This window comes from Sitophilus oryzae, unplaced genomic scaffold, assembly GCF_002938485.1.
Source record: "Sitophilus oryzae breed Bouriz unplaced genomic scaffold, Soryzae_2.0 scaffold_1440_pilon_pilon, whole genome shotgun sequence".
Lineage (NCBI taxonomy): Eukaryota > Metazoa > Arthropoda > Insecta > Coleoptera > Curculionidae > Sitophilus > Sitophilus oryzae.
Genome location: NW_022146105.1, coordinates 885,987 through 909,016, shown reverse-complemented (window position 1 = coordinate 909,016; position 23,030 = coordinate 885,987). Strand labels below are relative to the sequence as shown.

General features: G+C 31.2%; 1 protein-coding gene across 1 annotated transcript; it reads right to left on the bottom strand.

The window, feature by feature from the left end:
• Positions 1–531: 531 nt before the first annotated feature.
• LOC115876689 (KICSTOR complex protein SZT2-like) lies at positions 532–22,606 on the bottom strand. The gene is given in 33 exon segments (XM_030892572.1): positions 532–1,127; positions 1,556–1,881; positions 1,940–2,280; positions 2,369–2,657; positions 2,720–2,933; positions 2,991–3,165; positions 3,230–3,560; positions 3,625–3,853; positions 3,926–4,090; positions 4,166–5,383; positions 5,515–5,799; positions 5,857–6,281; positions 7,701–7,915; positions 7,971–8,109; positions 8,199–8,722; positions 9,966–10,844; positions 10,926–11,597; positions 11,655–11,851; positions 12,070–12,376; positions 12,440–12,696; positions 12,699–12,770; positions 14,259–14,477; positions 14,583–14,748; positions 14,807–15,068; positions 15,131–15,266; positions 15,350–15,473; positions 15,641–15,768; positions 15,876–16,096; positions 17,275–17,425; positions 18,275–18,505; positions 18,573–18,818; positions 22,000–22,178; positions 22,371–22,606. Coding segments are annotated over 33 exon segments (9,519 nt in total). The 5' UTR covers positions 22,429–22,606; the 3' UTR covers positions 532–989.
• Positions 22,607–23,030: the final 424 nt, after the last annotated feature.

Below are 23,030 nucleotides of genomic sequence, written 5' to 3'. Positions count from 1 at the left end.
TATATAACTAATAAACTACTTACATTTATATAATATGATTTTACATTTATAACCTGATTTTTCAAGAAATGAAAACTAGAAAACTTTTCATGTAGATGCAATATTTTCAATAGCAAAAATTCAATAATCCAATTTGTTACAACGCATTATATAGATCACTTTAACCCTTCTTTAACCAACTTTAACTAAGAAGTAGTGCTCTATATCATGATAAATCAATAGATGCACTGCTTTAAACTAAAAAATCAATATCAAAAGCATTCTGTAAACAAATATCCTTTTTTTATTAAATTATATAACGACACTTATCAAGTAACATTATCATCGACAGAATTTTAGAAACACATAGAATTTATTATAAATCATTAGGACTCTGTGAAATAATAGTTGCATACTTATAACAACATAACTTATTGGTTTCGTTATACCACAGGTTATACTATAAACTTTCGAAGTTTAAACCTTTCAGATTAAAGTCAAATATTGTATTATTTTCAAATTAAACTCTCAGATTAAAGTCAAATAACTAGGTCACACAATTAAACTTATTTATTTAGTCATAAAAAACAACTTATAAAAATATATGACAACGAACAATACAACAAATAAAAAACAATCATATTGTACAAAAATTGGAACTGTATGAGAAATGAATATTTTTCGAAAATGAAGCGACAATGGATGTAGGCGATCTTTTATCTAAATATATATGGCACATAAAAAAATATTTTGATTTAGTAACTTACAGTATACTAGTATTTTAAAAAATTGTTAGGCACATTTTTGTACGTGTATCACAGTATACTGAGCTTTAAAACTACATTGTTACGTCCTAAAATTACACAACAATTATAAAATGTCAGTTAAAAAAACTTAAAAACATTTGAAAAGAAGTATATAAAATAAACAATTATAAAAAAATAGCCGGAATTTGTAAAAAGGTATTCGTTTATATTTAAAACAAAACTAATTAAAAAAGGATAATTAGTTCAATTGCATATCATTCCTGACCACAAATAAAAGCATATACATCTAACGAATCCATCCCGCAGTGACTTTTCATATCCCAAACCTAGTGGATCGACATCTGCTTGTTTGTGTGGTTCACGATAAACGGCGTGTAGTTCCTAAAAATGTGTTATTTATTATTGATCACCTTCAAGCCAAAAAGCCACAAACAAAAACATATGAAAACAAAGTTAGTATGCCGTACCTTCTAAATACTGTTATATACTACATGCAGACACTTTGACACAGACTACCCAATGGGAAAAACCTATTTCTAAACAGCTTAAAAAATATCCATAAGTAAAAAATTAATAATGGATAACTAAAACCGGAAAACCATATACAAATTTGCTAAAGTTAATGGCAAATTACACATGCTATGAACATAACCAACACTGCTAAACAACCTAGATATATGAGGTAACAGATATTTGTTAGTTAAATTGCTAAATACCGTTATATATTTATAAGTAAACATCAAACAGTCTATACAATAATCTAGCCAAAACAAAAACCAAGCAAAACAAATAATAAAGAAACTACTTACTCCGCGAACTGTGTGAGAATCTAAACTCAGCATCATAAAAGCACCATAATATCGAGGATGCAGTATGATATAATATACAACATTTCCATCAGCTGACGAAAATATTCTGTGATGATGTTCATATTTGGCTAGCAGCAATTTAGTAAGGCCTTGATACCACTGGAAGGGCTTAATCAACAACTGCCTCAAATTCGGATGCAGATCGTACAGAGGCTTCAGTTTGGATAATTGCTTCAACTCTATAAATTCCTCGAAAGTTAGGTGATTGCTTTCTTGAGGTGATATCAGTCTGTTCCAAAGAAGGTTTGTTCTGCAATGTTCCATACCTGTAATAATTAGTAAAAAAATATAATAATTATACATATCGAAATATACTATATTCACCTCTTGATACCATATCTTTGATATCATTTTGTGTGGATTTAGCTTTGTCCAAAATGAGCTGTTGCATACTTTGTTCATGAGATGAATAATATCCCAAATAATTGACTGACTCCTGGCGAATCCTAACGTTTGCTAGGCGTTTACTTAAGGGTGGATCTTCTGAAGATCTACTCAGAGATCCTTCTTCAATACTTTCTTTACTTCTATCAGGATCTGTACCTTCCCCGCTAGATTCTAATTTGGAAGTGTTTGACTTCGAGTCTGCTTCTAAAGAAGCGGTAAATGAAACTGTACGAAATTTTCCAAGTTTTTGTTCATTTTCGAACATAGGATATGTATCTCTGAAAAACATAGGTACGCATTATTTAAGTTTCAATTAATTTCACAATTAATTTAATTCAATTAATTCAAATGCATATGAATTACTACCTTTTAGACGTCAGTATGAGGTAATATCTTAAATGTAATACGTTATCGGTGGGTTTAAATGGTGTACACAAATTGTAAACAACCAATGTCATATCAAAGTCGTCAGTATGTTGTCGGTCTTGAGAATCTTTGTAAGAAACATGTTTAGCTGTTGTCACTTGTACGAGGATGTATTCTAAACATCCATCATCCATTTCCAAAACTTTAAAACCATACTGATGAACATTTGATAGCAAATAATCATATAACTGTTTTCCCTCTGTGACTAAATTCCCAATAGTCAATGTATCTAATAAAAAGAAGAAAATATAAAATTCTATAAACGTTCTATTAAAAAGCCATAGTTATTACCTGTATGAACTAAATTTCTAGCAAAATTTGGTGCCTTATTGTAGTATTTTAAAAAATCGTCTAAGAACTGATGTACATTGTATTTCTCGGTGAGTTTAACAGTATTTCCAGATATATAGTTATAGATACAGCGCATGTGATAATCGTATGTAAAAGAATGTAAATGCATTAGAATTTTTACTTTATCGCACTCGTCCAAAAATGTCAAAGTAAACTGAAAAAAATGTATAGTTAATCTTGATATATTAAAAGCAAACTAATTAATACTCACTGCGTTTACAGAAGCCCTGAAAGTTATATTCTGCAATCTGTTACATTCAATGGCGTGCAGTTTGACAACAAAAAACGGTTCTTCAAAAGATACGGTAAAAATTAATATGCCCCCTAAAATAGTTCGCTGGATATAAAAAACAGAGTTGTGGGAAGACTTGTCCCTGGTCCAGGCACTAAAAATAGAACCCAAAATAGATTATACACTGATTTTTATAGAAAAAGCTATATAGATCTTACCCCACTGTACTTTGGGAATTGTCAATTTGTAAAGGTGTAAATCCTAAACTATGCAAATAATTTCTATAGTCGCTAAAAAATGTATAGCACAACTCAGTATGCCAACTCTCCTTTTCCTTATCCATAATTTTATCAGCTATTTGTATTGCTTGAGACGGATATAATGAGTGGTCCCTCGTAGAGGCAGATTTGAGGCGCCATCTTGGCAAAAATAGTAATGGCGTGTGTACATAATGCAATATTCTCGAGTTCTGCATTAATAAATTTAATTGCGGTACAGATGTTGTACCTGTCCTCGACTGGTACATGGAATGCAATTTTTTCATTTCATCTATAAGAAGTTATCAATCAAAATTACATTACGAGAAATATTATTTTATCAAGTAATAACAAACCTCGATGTTTTCTCTCCAAAGATCTCATTTCTTTCATTTCAATAGTAAAAACAACAGCAATGTCACTACATGTATATTTCGTATTATAAAAATTATCTCTGAAAGCCTCTAAAATAACTGGAAGATTGAAACTAGATTGATGGTTCCTCCTATGTGAATGGTCCCTAGGGAATTTAGATATGCCATCTAAGTTTCCTATAAAATCTTTATAATTGTTGGTAGACAGCATCTAAAATTAAATTTAAAATTTTATAGCTTTAATGTGATACAATAAAAAATACACAACTTCATAAACACTTACAAAACATTTTCTTGTTAGAGGTTGGTTATGAAAAAGTCCCAATTTTTGTAAAGTAACAGAATTCAAATAGCAAGATCTTACAGATAACCAACTTGCTAAATTCTCACAATGATTAACCAACTTGTCTACATTGTCTTTTGCCCAGTTATATGTATAGATTGAAATCTGAAAAATATATTTAGAAGTGTTAGTTTGAAGAATTTTAGAACAACTTTACACTGAAATATTTTATTAACTTACATGCTCGTTGTCCACACAAATCCAAAATATTTTTCTCCTCGGTATAAGACAGTTATTTATAATCCCAGGAACAAATTTTTGACTATGCTTTAAATTTTGAGGGTTCAAAGCATCAGGGACGTCAGTAAATCCATCATCTATATTCTGCCATTTTTGAAAGTTTCTCGAAATAATTATATACTTTTGTATTACATTTGATGACACAAAAGGCACATATATCTTATCACTGTTACTACTAAGACAGCTAGTTGTCACTGCTCTAAAAGCTTTAGGCGAATCGTTCAACATAACAATCAGTTCCTTAACTATTACAGATGGTAAATGACGGTTGACTAATTTTATGTCATTCTTTTTTACAGCGGGAGTAGTCATGGTATGCCCAAATTCTAGCCACGAAGGCAAAAACTTTGAATAGATTAACGATAATATTCCATTATCGTTTTGCTCTGAAATATTCTCTTTATCATCACAGGATATGGCTCTTGAAGCTTTTAAATTATTGCTAGAGTGCACTCTCTTATTGTATTTCCTAGTTGGAAAAAAATGGGCATCTACTTTCTTAGGAAGTAACTTAATTGCTTTATCTTTGATATTTTTATTATAGTTCAGGCCCAATTCACAATCATATTCTATTTCATTATCTAAATCTAAGTCTAAATTATCTATTTCACATTTCTTTTTAACTTTATACGGATTCTCGCTGTATTCTTTTACGCATAATGGTTGTTTCAATAAATAATATTCTGTGATTATATCCCAAGTAGCGTGGCTGACTGCTAATTTCAGAGACTTTGAGAAATTATCTAAATTAATTCTTCCTTGTTTCCATAATCTAAATTCCAAATATGAAGATGGACAAATATCATCTTTTAATATACCCGAACTAACATATTGTTTATAGTCCTTTGTTATAAAAATATTTTCAAGCTCTTGCTCTACATCGGAACTCTGTGGTGTGTTAGAACTTTGTATTAACACTAGAACGATACAAGCTATTCCTCGACTTCCAGCTGCTGGAGTTTGACTTTGGTTATAAATAAAAATATTATCAAAACCTAAACCGTTTGAATTATCATTCTCGCTGTAATCTTTGAAATGATATTCAGGCCTAGTATCCGTATATTTTGGAATATTTAAAAATTGTAGCAAATTCTGTTTTAAATATAACATAAAAGAGTTTGATTTGCCCCAACGAAGAATAAAATCTTGAATATTTAGCTAAAATTAAACAAATAAATTTACATGAATAAAGAGGATCTCAAACTACTAGTAAAAATATGTTTTGCTTTTAAAATAATATAGATTAATTTTGACGAGTAGTGTAGAACCTAAATACATTCATTACTTACTCTTATAATGTGATCTGGACCTTCCAAAGGTTTTTGTATAAACCTTACATCTTCAGGTGTTAAAGGGCACATGGCATTTCTGGCTAACATCACTGACAGAGACTCAAGGACAGCATCATCCAGTCTGTTTTGTAACACCTGAACTAAATCGCATTGGAGTTCAGTTCCGGCATTAGTGATTCCATGAACTTTTAATACTAATGTGTCCTCATTGACCCTTTCTTTGGTTTCAAAGGATCTACTTTCCTTTTCTCCAAATGATCGAACTCTTGGACGTAAATCAGACTAGAATTTCGAAAAAAAAACATAGAAAAAAGTCAGGAAATAATTCATAAAGCTTACTGAGGAAATGGACGGCAAACTTTGTTCAGAGATCGCTAAATTGGGTGCGTTGTTATGTCCAATAGGTAAAGATGCTATAGAAGGACTTCTAGAAAATGTAGTACTATCATTATCATTAGGTTTCACTGAAAGTCTGCTACTGTTTATATGAGAACTCTCATACAGGCTCAAATAAAACACATTTTTATCTTTGTCTTTATGTACAAACATATTACTTCTATTCTGAACCGAGAATTTTTCTAAAATGTGTCTCAAAGCCAAAATTCCTCTAACTTTCCCTCCACTGCCTGTTTTTAGCCGGGGATGTAATACAAAAACTTTTTCCCAAACTACTGGACAACTAAAAAATCCTGGTTTGAAATTTATAGAGGCTTCTGATACTGAATGAGAGATTAAATTAACTTCCGAATCATCACTTGCATCCACTAAAAAAATAAAAACTTCGTAATATACAGGGTGGTCCGAACTGTATTCCGAAAACTTCGGCAACATATTCTGCAGATAAAAATAAGTAAAAAAGTTCTTATAAATGTATGTCCTAAAATGCTTAGTTTCGGAGATACAGGGTGTAGAAATTTCATTTTTATTTCGATTTTTTTCCATATAATTTCTGAAGTAATACCAATATTTGGATGAAAATTGATGTCTGGGAGTTTTTTGATATGAGAAATTTGATTTCGATGTCAATATAGCTCCTACTTGTAGAGGGCCACCTACGTATTTTTTAACTGGTATGAAGATTAATAACTTTTCGTCCGTACCTGTATAAAACTAGCTAATTAAAAAATATACATTTACGGCATTTTTTACGTAAAAAAGGTCTCTTGGTAAAAATCGCTACGAGTAATGGTTCTCGAGATATTTGGAATCGAAATTACCAATACCTGTCATCATTGACATAAATTAAACATGTTGACTAAATAGTTATTAGACTAAAATCACAAATTTGAAATATTTTTGTGTCAAAAGTTCAACAAAAACTGGTTTATCATCATTTTTTCGAGGAAAAATTTATGATTAGTTTAAAAAAATAAAAAGTTCCCAAATTTCTCATTTCAGTCAAATAACTATCTACTCATCATGTTTATTTTTAGTCAATAATGACATGTATTGACTATTTCCATTGTAAATATCTTGTGAACGGTTGCTTGTAGCGATTTTTACCAAGAGACATATTTTACGTAGAAAATCACGGAAATGTATATTTTTTCACTTAGTAATTTTATACAGGTACGGACAAAAAGATATTACTCTTCAAAACAGTTAAAACCAAATACGTTTAAAATAAAGTATAAGGAGGGTACCGCTTAAATTCCTGTCCCGATATTGAAGGATGGCTATAGAATTTCAATGCATTTCCTACATAAGTCTATCCTTGGTTTGTAGGAGGTTTGACTAAACAAGGATGAACCTATGTCTTGAAACCATTCGACTCGATTTTCTGTCCTCCTTCAATACTGGGACGTAAATCCTCTCATTGCTCTTATAGGGAGGCCGTCGTATATTTTATTTAAACGTATTTGGTTAAAACACATGTAGGTGGCGCCCCCTACAAATAGGAGTCATGTTGACATCAAAATCAGATTTCTCATGCCAAAAAACTCCCAGACACCAATTTTCATCCAAATATTGACGTTACTTCAGAAATTATTTGGAAAAAAACGAAATAAAAATGAAACTTCTACACCCTGTATCTCCGAAACTAAGCATTTTAGGACATACATTTATATAAACTTTTTTACTTATTTTTATCAGTAAAATATGCTGCCGAAGTTTCCGGAATACAGTTCGGACCACCCTGTATATAAATTATCATCGTATTGTATAGACAACGTTTGACTTACGATCAGCTTGTCGAAGTTTGCTTATGCTTTTTGAGATCAAATTGTCGTTTATTGAAACGTCATCAGGTTCCAAAAGAGGGTCACATTTTTTAGTCTCATAGAGAGCTTGGAGTAAAAGCAACTGATTGACTTTCTTGCAAAGATCTACTATCGAATCGCGTACTCCACTCTCTACCATTTTATAATTCCTAACGTGAGCCGTTGCTTCTAAAAACCTAGTGAAAAAATATGAAGTCACCAGAAAAAAAAATAATTAAAGAAAGTAATAACCTGCAGTGAAAATAACTATGAACGAGATCCTGGTCTACTTTTAATATCATCCAAAAGTTAGAGAGCAGTGGTTTTTTATCGTTTAAATTGTTTAGCCATTCCCAGTCTTCGTCGTTATCGCTAACATCTTCGTCATAACCTTGAAAAAAAAAATACAGTATGTGCTAAAAAATTGCATTAAATGTGTTATTTTCATTATTGAAGTTTTTAGTAATGAATAAAAATTACCTGCTTCAGTTCCAGACATACCATCGCTTGAAATTTCACTTTGTTGGGACATTGTATCTTCCCTATAACTATTTACCCTCAAAGAGGAAGTACTTTTAAATAATTCTTGCATACACATTCCATAATCATTGCTCTCGGAATGACCTACAAAATATGACTTCGGGCTCATTTCCATGATATCTCTAAGGATTTCATTTTTTGCAACATAATAATATTCTTCTTCCTGGCACAATTTGTAACCCAATGGCAATGGCATTTTTGAGAATTCTTCCAAAAATTTCTCGTGGCATTTGTCGTTAGTAAAGACAAAATTAAGAACAATTTTATTGATTCTGCACGACGGTTTTGAAGGATGACCTTCGCTAACGTGCTTTATGACGTAGTTCAACATGTCCATTGTAACATGGTTGGCATCAAGTAAAGTTGTACATATTTCATCTTCAAGAAGCCACTTGATTTCCTCACAAAGACGGTCTACTGACTGTCTTTGAGCCTCAGTTAAAGCTTTGTGTTGTACTTGGAAACTAGAAGAAATTAGTTAACTAGAAAGATATCCATTACTAACATAAAATTACAGAACAAAAAAATTAAAAGATTTTTTGTTTGCTTTTCCCCAATTACTATAACATAATAAACATTTCATGGGATGTTTAGCACAATAAAATTGTAAAGTCATTAATAAAGACTAGTAGAATTCCCAAAACATACAGGTTGTCCCTACTACGTATTTTTGGTATCAAAATAAGTTCATTGTACACAATTTACCTATACACAACAGTGCATCAAATTTTAAAAAGATAAATATTTAAGAACCATTATTCCGATTTGAATGAGATTTGGAGTGCCTATATTTTGCTAATCGCTTTAACATTTGACATTCACAATAATTAACAAAAAATACGGTAAAGGTGAAAACTACCCCCACTCCTATACAAATTTTGGTAGAAATATTTACCAACCCAACCCCACATCACCGACGACTTTTTTTCGTATAAAATGGTCCTTCTATATTTACTACATATTTTCTCTCTTGCAAAAAGACGCTACCGCGCATACTATTTGAGGAAAAAAATATTTTTCCAAAGCTGACTTACAAAAAATAGTTTTTGCCACACCAAGCTATAGTAGGCGTATAAAATCTAGTATGGGCTAATAATCTAATTGGCGAAAATATGAAATGTTATAATGTTATGTATCACAAATGATATTTGACATATAGGGAAATAAATTGTGTGCAATTAGCTTATTTCGATTCAAAAAATACGTAGTCGTTTTACGTAGTTGTCCACGGAATATTGAAACTCCCAGTATATTTTGTAGTTCTGGTTGCTTTGGAAAAAAAAATCTCAAAAAAGTGTTTTCTCAAAAATATGCAATATGGCGTTTTTCTACGAGCGACAAAAATAAAGTAAACACTAGAAAGACCATTTTACAAAAAAAAAGTCGTCAGTGGAGTTGAAAAATATTTCTACTAAACTTTATGTAGAGGTTGGGTAGTTTTCATAATTCCCGTACTTTTTATGTTTTTTTTTGTAAAAGTCAAATTTCGCGCTTAGCAAAACACATCTCATTCAAATCAGAATATTTTTAAAGTTTGATGCCCTCTAGTGGACAAACGAAGCACTTTTGTATAAATTATGTCCAGTGTACTTGATTCCAATATTACGTAGTAGTTCTATGTCCACGGAATATTGGGACACCCTGTATACTTATTATTTGAAGGTGATGAAAATGATTTATGTAAGCCACATACTCTATAGTACTTACTCAGATATTGCACTACTATCAGATACAGAACTAAGGCTTCTTTGAAACCCGTCGGAACAAAAGGAAGTATTTCTATCATCTTGCTGCGAGTATTCGGTCAATATATTCTGAACACTGGGAGGTAAAGTCAAACATAATATGTCTAAAGTAATTTGTAGTTGAGGTTTATCTATAAATTCTTCCGAATTCAATTTCTGTATCAGCTCTCCTAAACACGTTGGTAAAACTCTAACTGACGTATTTGCGTGACCTCCGTTATATTTCACCGTGCAAGTGAGATGAAGAAAAAGCGGACTAACATCACTTAGTTTAGCTATTTCAGACAACCCCACTTCAACATCCCTTGAAAGTAAATGGGGGTCTTCGGAATATATGCTCATTTCTCTTTCACCTCTGAATTCGATATCAGACGCATACACACTGGCTTCGTCATCACTGTCATTGACAGGTTCTTCCGGTTTGATCGAAAGGTATTTATAATAATAATATTCTCCGTTACTTGGAACACGGTGGAAAGATGAACACAGTATGCTAAAAAACTTCCTTTTAATAAGCATATGGTAGTTGGTAATATCCCTGCAAGGATGTGCCTCTCTTAACATTTGAACGGATAGTTTGTCGTCTTTATTCTGTTTCACGTGACTGCAAATATTTTTAATAAAATCCAAAATATCGATTTGTATCAGCTCTTCTTCGCACATATCCATTGCACTCTGAATGTCAGAATTGCAGATATAAATGTCCAAATGTAAGGCCAAAAATAATGATAGCGTGAAGCATTTGGAATGAGTAAAAGTCAACGCTTTGCAGTGCTCTTGAAATTTTTTATTATCCGTATGATCTGTATCATCTGAACTCTCACTGTTGTTTTCTTTTTCTCTAAAAAAGTTATAAAATGTAGATAGCAGAGATGTAAATTTATTTTTAATAACTGGAACATGTATAATATGGTTAACCTACCTAAAACACTCTTCCTGAACACCACTCACAAATCTGTGATCTTCAAAAAAATCATCTGAAGCTGGTCTTCTGGTCCTTTCATTATCGATAAAAGAATTAATTAGTAACTTTATAGGACAATCGTAAACGTATACGGGCAAGCAGAGAGAATTTGGGGTATAAATAGGTACGTCACTGATGTTACTAGTTCTCGAAGATGCTCTTTCTTCAATATTGTCACTTATTTTATTACTGCAAATTCCTGTTAACGATTTGACGTCCTCAATTGAAGCAGGTAAAAATGTAATAATTACATGTGTCAAAGAAACTCCCTTAATATAACATTTCCAATTCAGGCTTGATATAAGGTCAGGGTTAATTTCTGATATAGGGCAATTGCGACAACTCAGTCTCTCGTGATGCCTTGAAATAATTTCTTTCGTAAAGTTTTCCGAATTCTCCTTTGTTAATTCTAAATCTCTGTCATGAAGTAACGAGAAATGCTCGAAAATATTATCTAGCAATAATTTGTTAGCTTTATCTACTTTATTCTCTGTCGAGTTTTTACACCTATCCTCTATCAGCATTGAGTATATTAATTCAGTCTGCTGGCATAAATGTAAAATCCCTACGGGATCAAACTTAAATGGAATGTGTTCTATGCGAGGAGTTATTATTGGATACCAAGCAGATCTAAAAATGTTAATATAATATGTTTGTTTTAAAAAAGAAAATGAATCCATTAAATACCCGATTTCAGGTACAGAATGACTTTGACTGTCAAAAATAGGAATTCTTGAACTGCTTTTTTGAGAAGCTGTTCTTTTTTTGCTGGTGACCATCTCTGGACCAGCACTGAGGTTATGAACGGCTTTATTTACACACATCAGTGACATATGCTCCATTGTCAAAAGCACATTAATACAACCATAATCAACTTGATTTATCTTTAAAAAAAAATAATCTATAGCATAAAGAATATAGGTGAGATCTGTGAGAGTATGGTGTGTAAGAATAATGAAGTGTGAATATAATTAAATTAAAAGGCCACTCCAATAGGGTTTTGAATAATATGTAAAGTAGAGGCTAGAAATATTTAGACCTTGTGGGCCACATTCCACTTAAGCTATATTAATAATATTAGTTTTGAGTTAAATGTACTTACCGCATCAGCTATTTCATAATAATTTTTACCATTGATATAGTTAATTCTTGAGTTGCGAGGTAGAACTGTTCCATACTGCGGCTCTATCCAAACTTCTGTTACAAGTTGTAGCTCAGCATCCATATCTGATATAGGTTCAGTATCATCCTCTGAACCACTGTAGTAATCATCACCCCAGTTGTAATGCGGAGGAAATAGAACATACTGAACCACACAACTAGTATTTGGTTCTAGCATTACTTCTAAAACCATCGTAACTATACCCGATGATGAATAAGCAAAATGAAAACCCTCTTCCAATCGCATACTAAAAAAATATTAATGACTATTTAACATCAAGGTAATTTATGTCAAGCAAGACATAACTGACCTAGTTAAAGCGTTCAGTATTCTGGACGTAGACAAATCAGGCAGTTTGGGATTAGGAGCATAATTGGCTCTCCAAATCCATCTTTTGTGAAACAAATAGCGAGATAAAGTGGTAAACAGAGAACCGCTAACTGACGAAGAAAAACAACTAGAATTATCTGGAGGTTGTGTACCATCGGGGAAAACTACTGTTGTATAACTATTAGGTACCTTTTCGTAACGAATTAAGATCTTTTCTAAAGGTTTATGTAGTAGCACACGCAACATGACAAACCTTTTGCTTTAGGTATGTACGAGAGTGAAGTTAGTTCAGATTTAAGGGCTTCAAAAGTCTGAAAATAAAATTCATAATTCAAAAACTGCATTAAAAATAAACCTAATTTTTATTTGTAGTATGCTGAGGTTAGTGTTAGTTTAACAATATATTCATGAACATTAATAAAAATCAAAAACTACCCCTAAAATAAGGGTAGCAGAAAGATAGAACTACTGTCAATCGATGACTTTTGCTCCTCTGATTCCACCGACACCACAAACCACTTGATAGACCTACTCGGTCACGATCTATTCATAAAAATCAAAAACTACCCCTACAATAAGGGTTGTTGTCATTTGATGCCTTTTGTTACATTTGTTACATAAAAAAAAACTAAAACAATATACATTTCTTTATTGTTGGTTGGTAATAATAATATTTTCGTTTAAATAATTTATAATTCCCTACGCAAGTATTAATAAAGTCATTATGTATTATTTTATTTACCTGTTTTAATTTAACTGGACCAAAAATAGGTAATATCTGATAAACTAAGAGATAAATTATTAAGTCCACTATACAGGGTGAGTCACAAATAAGTGTAAGATATTTTTAAAAGTTCTGGGACATTTGTATACCGGATGCGTCTCAAAAGTGGCTCACCTCTATAATTATTTTATTTTTTCAGATAAAACAACGAGATTTGCTATGTTAGTATATGACATAAATTAGGATTGAATGACATTCAATTGTTTTCGGTCACTTCCGGTTTCACCGGAAATGACTACAACTTTTAATTATTAAATGGCACCCCCGGTTTTTTTTTACTTCATTCAATAAAAAACGACAGTTTGAATAGAATGACATAGATGTCAACTTTTGACATTTTCACATGGTTTATTTGAAATTGTAACATGCGGTTCATAACGACAATTTGACTCGAAATGCCAAGTGTGTGGTATCAAAAATTATTCGTAAAAAATGCTTTTTCCAAATATGCTTATGAGCCACCCTTGTTTCATATTTGATAAAATTGAGATATGATTAAAAATACAATTTGGGCATCTTTTAGCCGGCCAGGACAAGACACTAAAAACATTAGTCGATCAAATCTATTTTTCCAAGGCTCCTTGATTAAAAATTAGTGTTTTTGCCACAGCCATGGCACTCTAGATTGAAATTTAAAATACGATTTTTTATTAAGCAAGGATGTCAACATTTGACATATGATATGTCATTCTATTCAGAATGTCATTTTCTATCGAATAAAGTAAAAAAATACCGAGAGTGCCACTTAAAAATCAAAAGTTGTAATCATTTCCGGTGAAACCGGAAGTGACCGAAAACAATTGAATATGTCAATCAATCCTAATTTATGCCATATTATACTAACATACCAAATCTCGTTGTTATAACTAAAATAACAAAAAAGTTATAGGGGTAAGCCACTTTTGAGACGCACCCGGTATACGCGTTAGAATAATTTGAATTAACACGATATTATGTTAACAATCATTCATTCATTTTTGGTCTCTATTTTCTTATCTATGAACAAAAAACTAACCTGGAGTCTAATTTGCCCAGGCATATCAGTAGAAAATCCGAGGTTAAGTACAGCACTAGGAAATTTTGAACTAACTCTAACTATACAGAACCCAATTGGTACGCATTCATGTTCTTTGTAAATTAGTTTTAAGTACGTATGGTTCTCTATCAACATAAAAGAAGCCCATTTACTTAACATTCCATAGAGAGCAGTAACGGCTTCTCTACATTGCACAACCTGAAACAAGCCGTTAAAAAAGGTGTATTTTATATTTTATTTTTTAGACCCTTTATATTACTTTTATTGATTTGTCGTTCATCATTAATGTCAGCGTTTACATACCTGATATCTTTGCGATGAACTTGACATATACAATGTACTAGGAAGTGGATTGTCATGTGTTAAAACTAAAGATATTCTGTAAGTATGAAACCATTTTCTCCAGTGATTTGTTTCCATCTGACTGATATCTTGCCATATGTTAATGAATTTCAAACAAGAAAGATCCCTTAAATAATGTATGAAAATGTATATGAATAAATATTTCAAAACAACATTAAGAGTACCTAGGGGTCAAGTTTAGTTTAGTGGTATCAGAAGACATAGTATTGTTCGAACTGAACACGGCTATACCACTTCGAACGCTCTCTGGCAACGTATACCAATCTTTATTATTAGTAAGATTACTCAATTGAACTGCCAAATTTAAATCGCCGGAAGATATTTGAGAAAGTCGACTCCAGAATCTTTGGATTATAGCTTGACGAAAAACTGATTTAGTTTCTTTTTTGATCATACAGGTCATATCGTGGAGAAAGTCATATGGAGCTGAAAACAATACATTAAACTGCAAGGGATTCTATACAGGGATAAAAATACTGAAAGCTTACCGTACACTGAAATTTCAAAATAGGTTACATTTTTCGTAGCCGGCCATAAACATTTTAATTTATAGTGAATAAATATCGATGATTTCCATTGGTGTATTAAATTTATCATTAAATTACCGTTCATATAAAATACATCCTAGTAACATCACAAAATTAACACATATATTAAATAATTCAAAGAACGTTCCATAAGTTCGGTGATTAAAGAGCATAACTTACATCTATGATAAAACCTTCTCTCATTCTTCTAGCTAATAAAAGTGTTATGGAAGCACCAGTGCTATCTTCAGTCTGTCTTTTAGACAACAAAGTCGGCAGTCTTTGGTTATAATATTTATCATTTCTAAAAAATACCAAGCCTGAATACTAACTGATATATCAACACTGTAAAAGTAAATATAGTAAAATGTTCTCTTTAACCTTTTAATAATCGAGTTAAATCATATAATTTCCAATCAAATCATCTTAATTTCTACTTGTACCATATAAATATAATTTAAAGCAACCTACGTTAATGTGCGACAACTTGATATATCACAAGATCTGATAAACGAGTCCTTAATGTAATTCCTATTATGAAACGACCAGATCAAAAAGAAGTCTTGATAAAAATTTAGTAAAAAAGACGGATCATGTACCTGCAATAAAAAAAATAGATACTAATTGTAAACTGCTGAATGAGGAATCCTCATTATAGGGTCCAAATATTATAATAATAAAAGTTTAACAAGTAATAGATACTCACTATTTTAGGAAATGATTCTAAACAGGTACCTAACGTAGAATGAGCAAAAAAATCTAACAAATCGAAATAGGAAACTAAGCCAGCAGCCGAATGAGGCTGATAGCTTGATCCTACTTTCAAAAAAGAAACAGCTACCGCATCGTAATGCAATTGATGCAATAGCGTCTCCATCACATTTGAATCGGGCATTGCAACAATCCCATCTGTTATGACTAGAATATCTGAAAAGAAGATTTAATTTAATTAAAATGATTTTTCACTCTTATACGCATAACCAGTGCGCAGCGGTAAAGAAAGTATATGCGCAGTAGATGACATGCAAACTCTTAAGAATATACAGAAATATCTACTTGAGTAATGAGTAAGCTGTGGCATTACTTTATACTTTTTGAAGACAAATATTCTGTACTACAATTTCATTCTTTCATTTCAGTCAAGAAAGTTTTGCAACAAAGTTCACACAAGCCCACTACAAATGTTATTTTAAATGCGTAAAACAACCTTTTTAAATATATACAATCATTTTGGCATACATCACAAGGTCGACAAAATATAAACATTCAACAGGTTTCATAAGTACGTTTCAAAATTAAAAAAATATATTTTTAATTAAAATACTTAATAAATGGTAATTTATTCCTATTAATTATACGGATATACCTTAACTAAAAAATATGATTAACACATAGCGCACAGTAAATACCCATATTTCTATTATATGCTAGGATATTGTACAAAAGGAAATTATTGAACTTGGACTTTTATTTAATAATGTATACATCACTTTTATAATCATATATATATCTGTATTAGATATCTGATCATGCTGAAATTTAGTTGTCAAAATAACTGGTATTTTTTGGATTATATAAAGGTATCTACCACAATTAAGTATTTTTTTAGAAACTTTAAGATTTCGAAAATTAAATAATATAAAAATAAGCCAATCAATAAAAAGGAATAAAAATCTCATTTCTATATTAAGAAAAATCCAGAGCATAAATAATCTTGTTTAAATTTACTTGCAACTTAAAAACCGATTACTATAATTATAACTTTTAGTGAGATAAATATAATTATCAACATATTACATGGAATATTACAGAGACTAATACACTGTAAGAATAATTATTGCTAATTATTTTTAACATAAGCGCTCTCTCTGTTTACAAAATATAATATTGTGTGTTCACATAAAAAAAAAGCGTCGTAGATGGCGTAGAAATATTTCAAATTCTTGACAATGACTAGAACAACTGTTCATTAAATATGTAATAATTTAGAAAAAATAGGTATCTTAGAAAATATTCAAACCGTTTCGTATTTTAATTTTAACGTTTCACAGAGACTTATTTGGTCATTGTCACTGTCTAAAAATATAATCAAAATTAAAACTTACGACTAAGTGTAATCTCAGGTAATAGTGATATTGCTAACATGGAATATCTTAACATATTCACAAAATTAGCATCTGCTGTTACCATAGGCACTTTTGATGGTTTTCCTATATTAACTTGTTCAAAACCACCATTTGTTTCTCTACTAGATATCTAAAAAAATCATGACAAAAATTAATCAACTCGTCATTTATAATTTCTCAGTATGCTAATAACAATAAAAAGAAAGTACATACACAAATAAAATTATTGTAAAGTTCACTGTGTGTATTTTTAGACAAATTCCATTACAAGTAGTAGAAAGAAAAAACGAATTTTTAAAAATAAATAAAGTTACAAAATAAACACTTTTATTGTTGTTCTATCAATTTATAAATTCAAATTATAAAATTAGCTTCATAAGATACTTTTATTTTTTATCATTTGCATTGTTCTTTATAATGTATTTTATTTTTGCTATTACTAGAGCCATATATTTACTGTAGGGAAAAATACAATCGGCGTTTGGTTGAAATTTATACAGGGTGAGTCTTAAAAATGTGCAAATAATTTTAGGGGTAGTATATTTCGACCCCAGAAGCACGATTATTACTTTTTTATTGTTTCTTAACAAATTTGAAAATTTGGACTTTTTTAGTTTTTAGTTAAAAACCACAATTTCTTGATAATATGGCAACATAGATTGGTAGTATATTAAATTTATAAGAAAGAAAACCCAGAAAAGATCCACTAGTTAGATCTCAAAATTTAAGCAAAAAATTATATTTTTTGGAAATTTTCAAAGTAAAATAACTGTTATTTATATATATATATTTTATTCTGTTATTTGGACTTATTTGAAAAACGGTAAAGAGTATAAATATGTTTCTTTTATCGAAATCTACCAGCCCTGGAAATATTTGCCCTTATTTTAAAACTCACCCTATGTAGAATCATTCTACAATTAATCTACATTAAAATCATTTTTTCTAAATAGTCTGTAAAAATAAAATTAAAACTTACTTTTTGGTTGTCGAGCTTATCGAGCGCCTGTATACAAACTTCAGCAATTTTTTCCTCTAACATATCAAAGTGAAGCTCGACACATTTAATTATTTCCTTGATATTTTGTGACATGAGTTTTACGCCCTTTAATATAACTTGCTGAGCTGGACTTACGAAAAACGGCGTATTTACCATAATAGTTAAATAGATTGTAGGTTGGAAAATAATTGTATTGCCTGGTATTGTAAACTAAAAATTTAAATTTCCATTCAATCGATATTAGTAAATTTCTATAATCGATAAACCAAACTTATACCTGTTTTGATAAAGCTTCTATGGTAGTCCGGAATACGTGCAATATCTGATCAAATAAAAACTCTTTCCCATCCGTATCGACGTTGGCATGGCTAGGGCTCATATCGAAACAATAAACGAATCGATACGAATGGGCCATAAACTTCAATTCCGTCCGATAAGTAATTAAAAAACGGTTGCATTTTAAGTTTGAGTTTTGCTCCCTTCCTACAGCGGATAGAACTTCAATGTTTTGGGACGCGTCAAACTGAAAATATTGCCAAAAAGTTGGTAAATCTCATTCAACGACATAGTACAATGAGAGAGAGGTATGAGAAGCTTAGGGTACGTTTATGTTGGAGCTGCGATAAACGATAAAAGCAGTAAATTAGCGCTGCTCTTATCGTTGCTCAACTGCCAAGCGTGTCTCGACGCGTTGCTCCAATATAAACACCTACATATAATAATATTCTTTGCTTCGCTACTGTCGCTGCTCTTATCGTTTATGTTTATCGCCGCTCCAACATAAACGCGCCCTTGCATAGGTGGACGTACGTAAAGCAATTCGAAAACAAAACTTGTTAATTTAATTAAATTCACGTAAGCACGTAATAATATGTAAAAAAAAGATGGGAGCAGGATTAAGTTTGAATCGTTCTATGATAATTGGTTTGGATATTAAAAATCAATTCAAATTTGATTCGGTGTGGCTTCACTTGGCTTTGTGAGAAAATTAAGACAAAAATTACCCATTTTTATGCGCCTTATGCCAGGTGCAGACCAAGGCAGCGGCGTGCGGTGACAATTATAGGCGGGGAAGCGAATCGGTAAAAAAAACCTATTTCGAGACATTATTTTTACATTTTCTTGATAGGAACCGTTGGCCTACCAGACTTAATAATGTCACTTATTTCTTGGAAGTTCCGACTAGAAAATCCCTTTTTTAATAACACACATACAACACAAACACAGTCTAAATTATTGTCCACACTCTCCATTATCTAAATTATTGTCCACACACTCCATTACAAACGAAACAGTAAACACTAAATTAAATCCGAAAAAAAATACAATATTACCTATAAAATCGCAAGCGAACCCGTCCCGATAAATTAAAAGTCGAGGAAGGCGGCCGAAACATCGCTGCCGTGGCTAGCAACTAGCAACTGTGCGCGGTTTTCCGGCTTAAATTTGTCGTTTGCGTTCGAGGTCAATAACACCTACATGAAAGAGGGATAGGCGACCGGCGGCGATTTCCAGGCGCGCATCCAAGCAGTAAAAGGCTAATTAAATTTACTACGGTTATGTAAGGTTTCAAATAAATAACTTTAACAAATTAAATTAATCTTTTGTTATAAAATAACAGTATTATTAACGTTTAACTATTTATTTTTTTTTATCTTTAAAAAGTTTAAAGAAGCGGTGCTTCCCCCGCTTCCATGGGCCGCACGCCGCTGGACCAAGGAGACAAAAGGAAACACGATTTTGAGACAAAAACAAGAAAAACTTGAGACAAATTGTCCACACCGCAAGGACAAAAGTACAGCAACGTCAAAAGTTTAGTTGTTGCGAATGAGTTTTATTAACCATACATATGTGATTTCACTGGTCTCTTACTGTTGGCAGCACACGCCATCCACACTGCACCGACCACTTGTAAAATATAGGAACAAAACATCGACACTTTGATCTTTACCGACTCGAGACAAGACATTGAAAGGTCTCCGAAACAAAAGAAAAGTCTTGAAACGAAACAAAAATGTAGCAGAAATGTATTGGATTTGTCGCAATTTTGTCGTAAAACATGAATGTTTCTGTCTTGTCGATGTTTTGTTTGCTTAGTCTGGACCCGGCATTAGAAACTTAGCAAACATAGTCATAAAATTATGAAAATTTCAGAATTAGAGCGAAATTTTATGTTGATCAAAATATATACACTTTTGAAGGCTTAGGTACCTTGGCCTTGTGAAAAAAAAATTTGTTTTGGACCCTTGTTTTTCAGCTATTTTTGATGAAGATTAAAATGTCCCCTATGTCCTTTACTGTTCTCCTAAGACCAAAATGAGACTTTTTTCCATACATATAGTCATGAAAATTGGTGATTCTCGTCATGTCACCAATTTGGTTAAAACTGCTGTTCCTTACGAACTAAAAGGTGTAGAATAAGAAAATATAGGTCATTGTGGTCTTACGAGAACAGTAATGGAGGTAAGAGACGTTTTAATCTTGATCAAAAATAGCTGAAAAACAAGTGTCCAAAAAAATATTTTTTCGCAAAGCCAAGGAAGCTAAGCCTTCAAAGGTGTATGTATCTGAATCTACATAAAATTAACTACAAATGTTGAAATTTTGATAATTTAACGATTATGTTTGCTATGTTTCTAAGGCGCTTAAAAATGGGTAAAAAATAGACAAAAATGGGCATTTTACCCATTTTTATGCGCCTTATATAGAACATATGTAGCAAACATAGTCATAAAATTATGAAAATTTCAGCATTTGTAGGAAATCTTATGTAGATTCAGAATAATATTGAAAATTTAGATACCTTGGCTTTGTGAGGAAATTATTCTTTTGGACACTTGTTTCTCAGCTATTTTTAATGAAGGTTAAAACGTCCCCTACGTTCATTACTGTTCTCGTAATACTACAATGACTATATTTCCTTATTCTACGCTTTTTAAATAGCAGCAGCAATTAACAAAATCGGTGACATGAGGAAAATCGCCAATTTTCATGACTGTATGTATGGAAAAAAGTAAAAAAATGCCCATTTTTTGACATTTTTTGCACATATTTAAATGATTTTTAGAAAAATAGTCTAGCATCTAGCAGTGCAAGCAGTAACTAATTTAATGTTAGATCATAATATATCTTGTGCAATCTTGTGTGGTGTAAGTGGTGTTATTTAATATAATTTATTATACTCTTTGTAAAAAAGGAAGTTTTTCCCAAATGTTTTCATTTTTAGTATGGTAAAGTTTAGACAAATTGTACTTTTGACTCACACTGTATAATAATAAACTTTTCTCATTTTTTGATATCCAAGGGCAATTTTAGTTTACTTTTACTATTAACTTTACAGTACTTTTAATTTATTAAAATATTAATCATAAAAAATCAGAACTATTGCTGCAGCGCTGTTTTGGAACTCCTCAAATAATGATGATTTTCTCAAAATAATCAAATAACATCAAATAACATGCAGTAACCATTTAGGGATGATTTAGGGATATCAAAATTTATTTTGTATTTATGAATGATATTGACTTATTGATTTATGAATGATATATAAATAAACTGTTTTTATATATAATAAACATTATATTAATTTGTAAAACATGATACTTTATACATTTATGTACTTATTTATATATCTGGGACTTTGTTTCTATATAGCACCTATAAAACATAGAAAAAAAGCGACAAAACCAAAAAGCTTCACTTACAGATTTGCAATTGGAGGGAGAGACAATCTTATTTAAGTGATCCAAAAGCCACTGTACTCTTGCTGCTCTTGACACTGGAACATTTCTAGGTAAGAGTAAATAGACAACTTTTGCTTCCACAAAATCTGGTTGATTTTCATCACTGAATATGAATTCATTGGGGAAATTAAGTCCATGTTCTAAAGACAGTTATTTTCTTAATATAAAATGCATTATACCAAGTGAAAAAATTGAAAGTAGTAGGTATGTATTATAGTGCGACAACCACTTGAGACATACTATATGAAATTATATTCTATTGTAAAGCTTATATTACATACCATATATCTACTTAATGTTAATTTTAGAGAATATTGTCTCTAGTATTTTACCTGATAGGGATAATTCAACACCTTCATCTGAACACTGGCTTTGAGAATCAAATTCCATTATCACTCACATTATAAAGAAATAAATCAGGGTAAAGTAAAAAAATTATGCACGCAGAAATCATAAATATGACAATGTCCAAGAAACTACCTACAGCTATGTTTACTACATAAATAAAAATTTAATTATTTTTAAGTGCACCACACACAATCACAACCGATTTATCAGATGTTTTTGACAGCTGTCTGGGCCCGAACTCGGAGATCGATTGATGCATTGGTGCCAGCTAACAAAAGAAAAGTAAACATAGATACTCAAGCCAGTGCCTTCTATTAAAGATCAGCCTACGGGCGAGATTTATGACGTCACACTAGTTAGATAACAGTTAATAAATATGTTGTAGAATACATGGAATACATAATTATTCCTCAGATTTTTGGTTTGTATTTTAAAAATGATATAGTTTACATGAAATATACATAATATACAGTTAATAACTACAACATATATACCTATTTATAGTAATAAATACTTTGGCAAATATACTATGAACCATACAAATGCAACAAATGTTTTACAATGTACAAATAATGTATAGGTACATAAGATAATGGGTAAAATGTAAATATATTTTAAATTTTGGGGTTTGAAAATCGATCTAA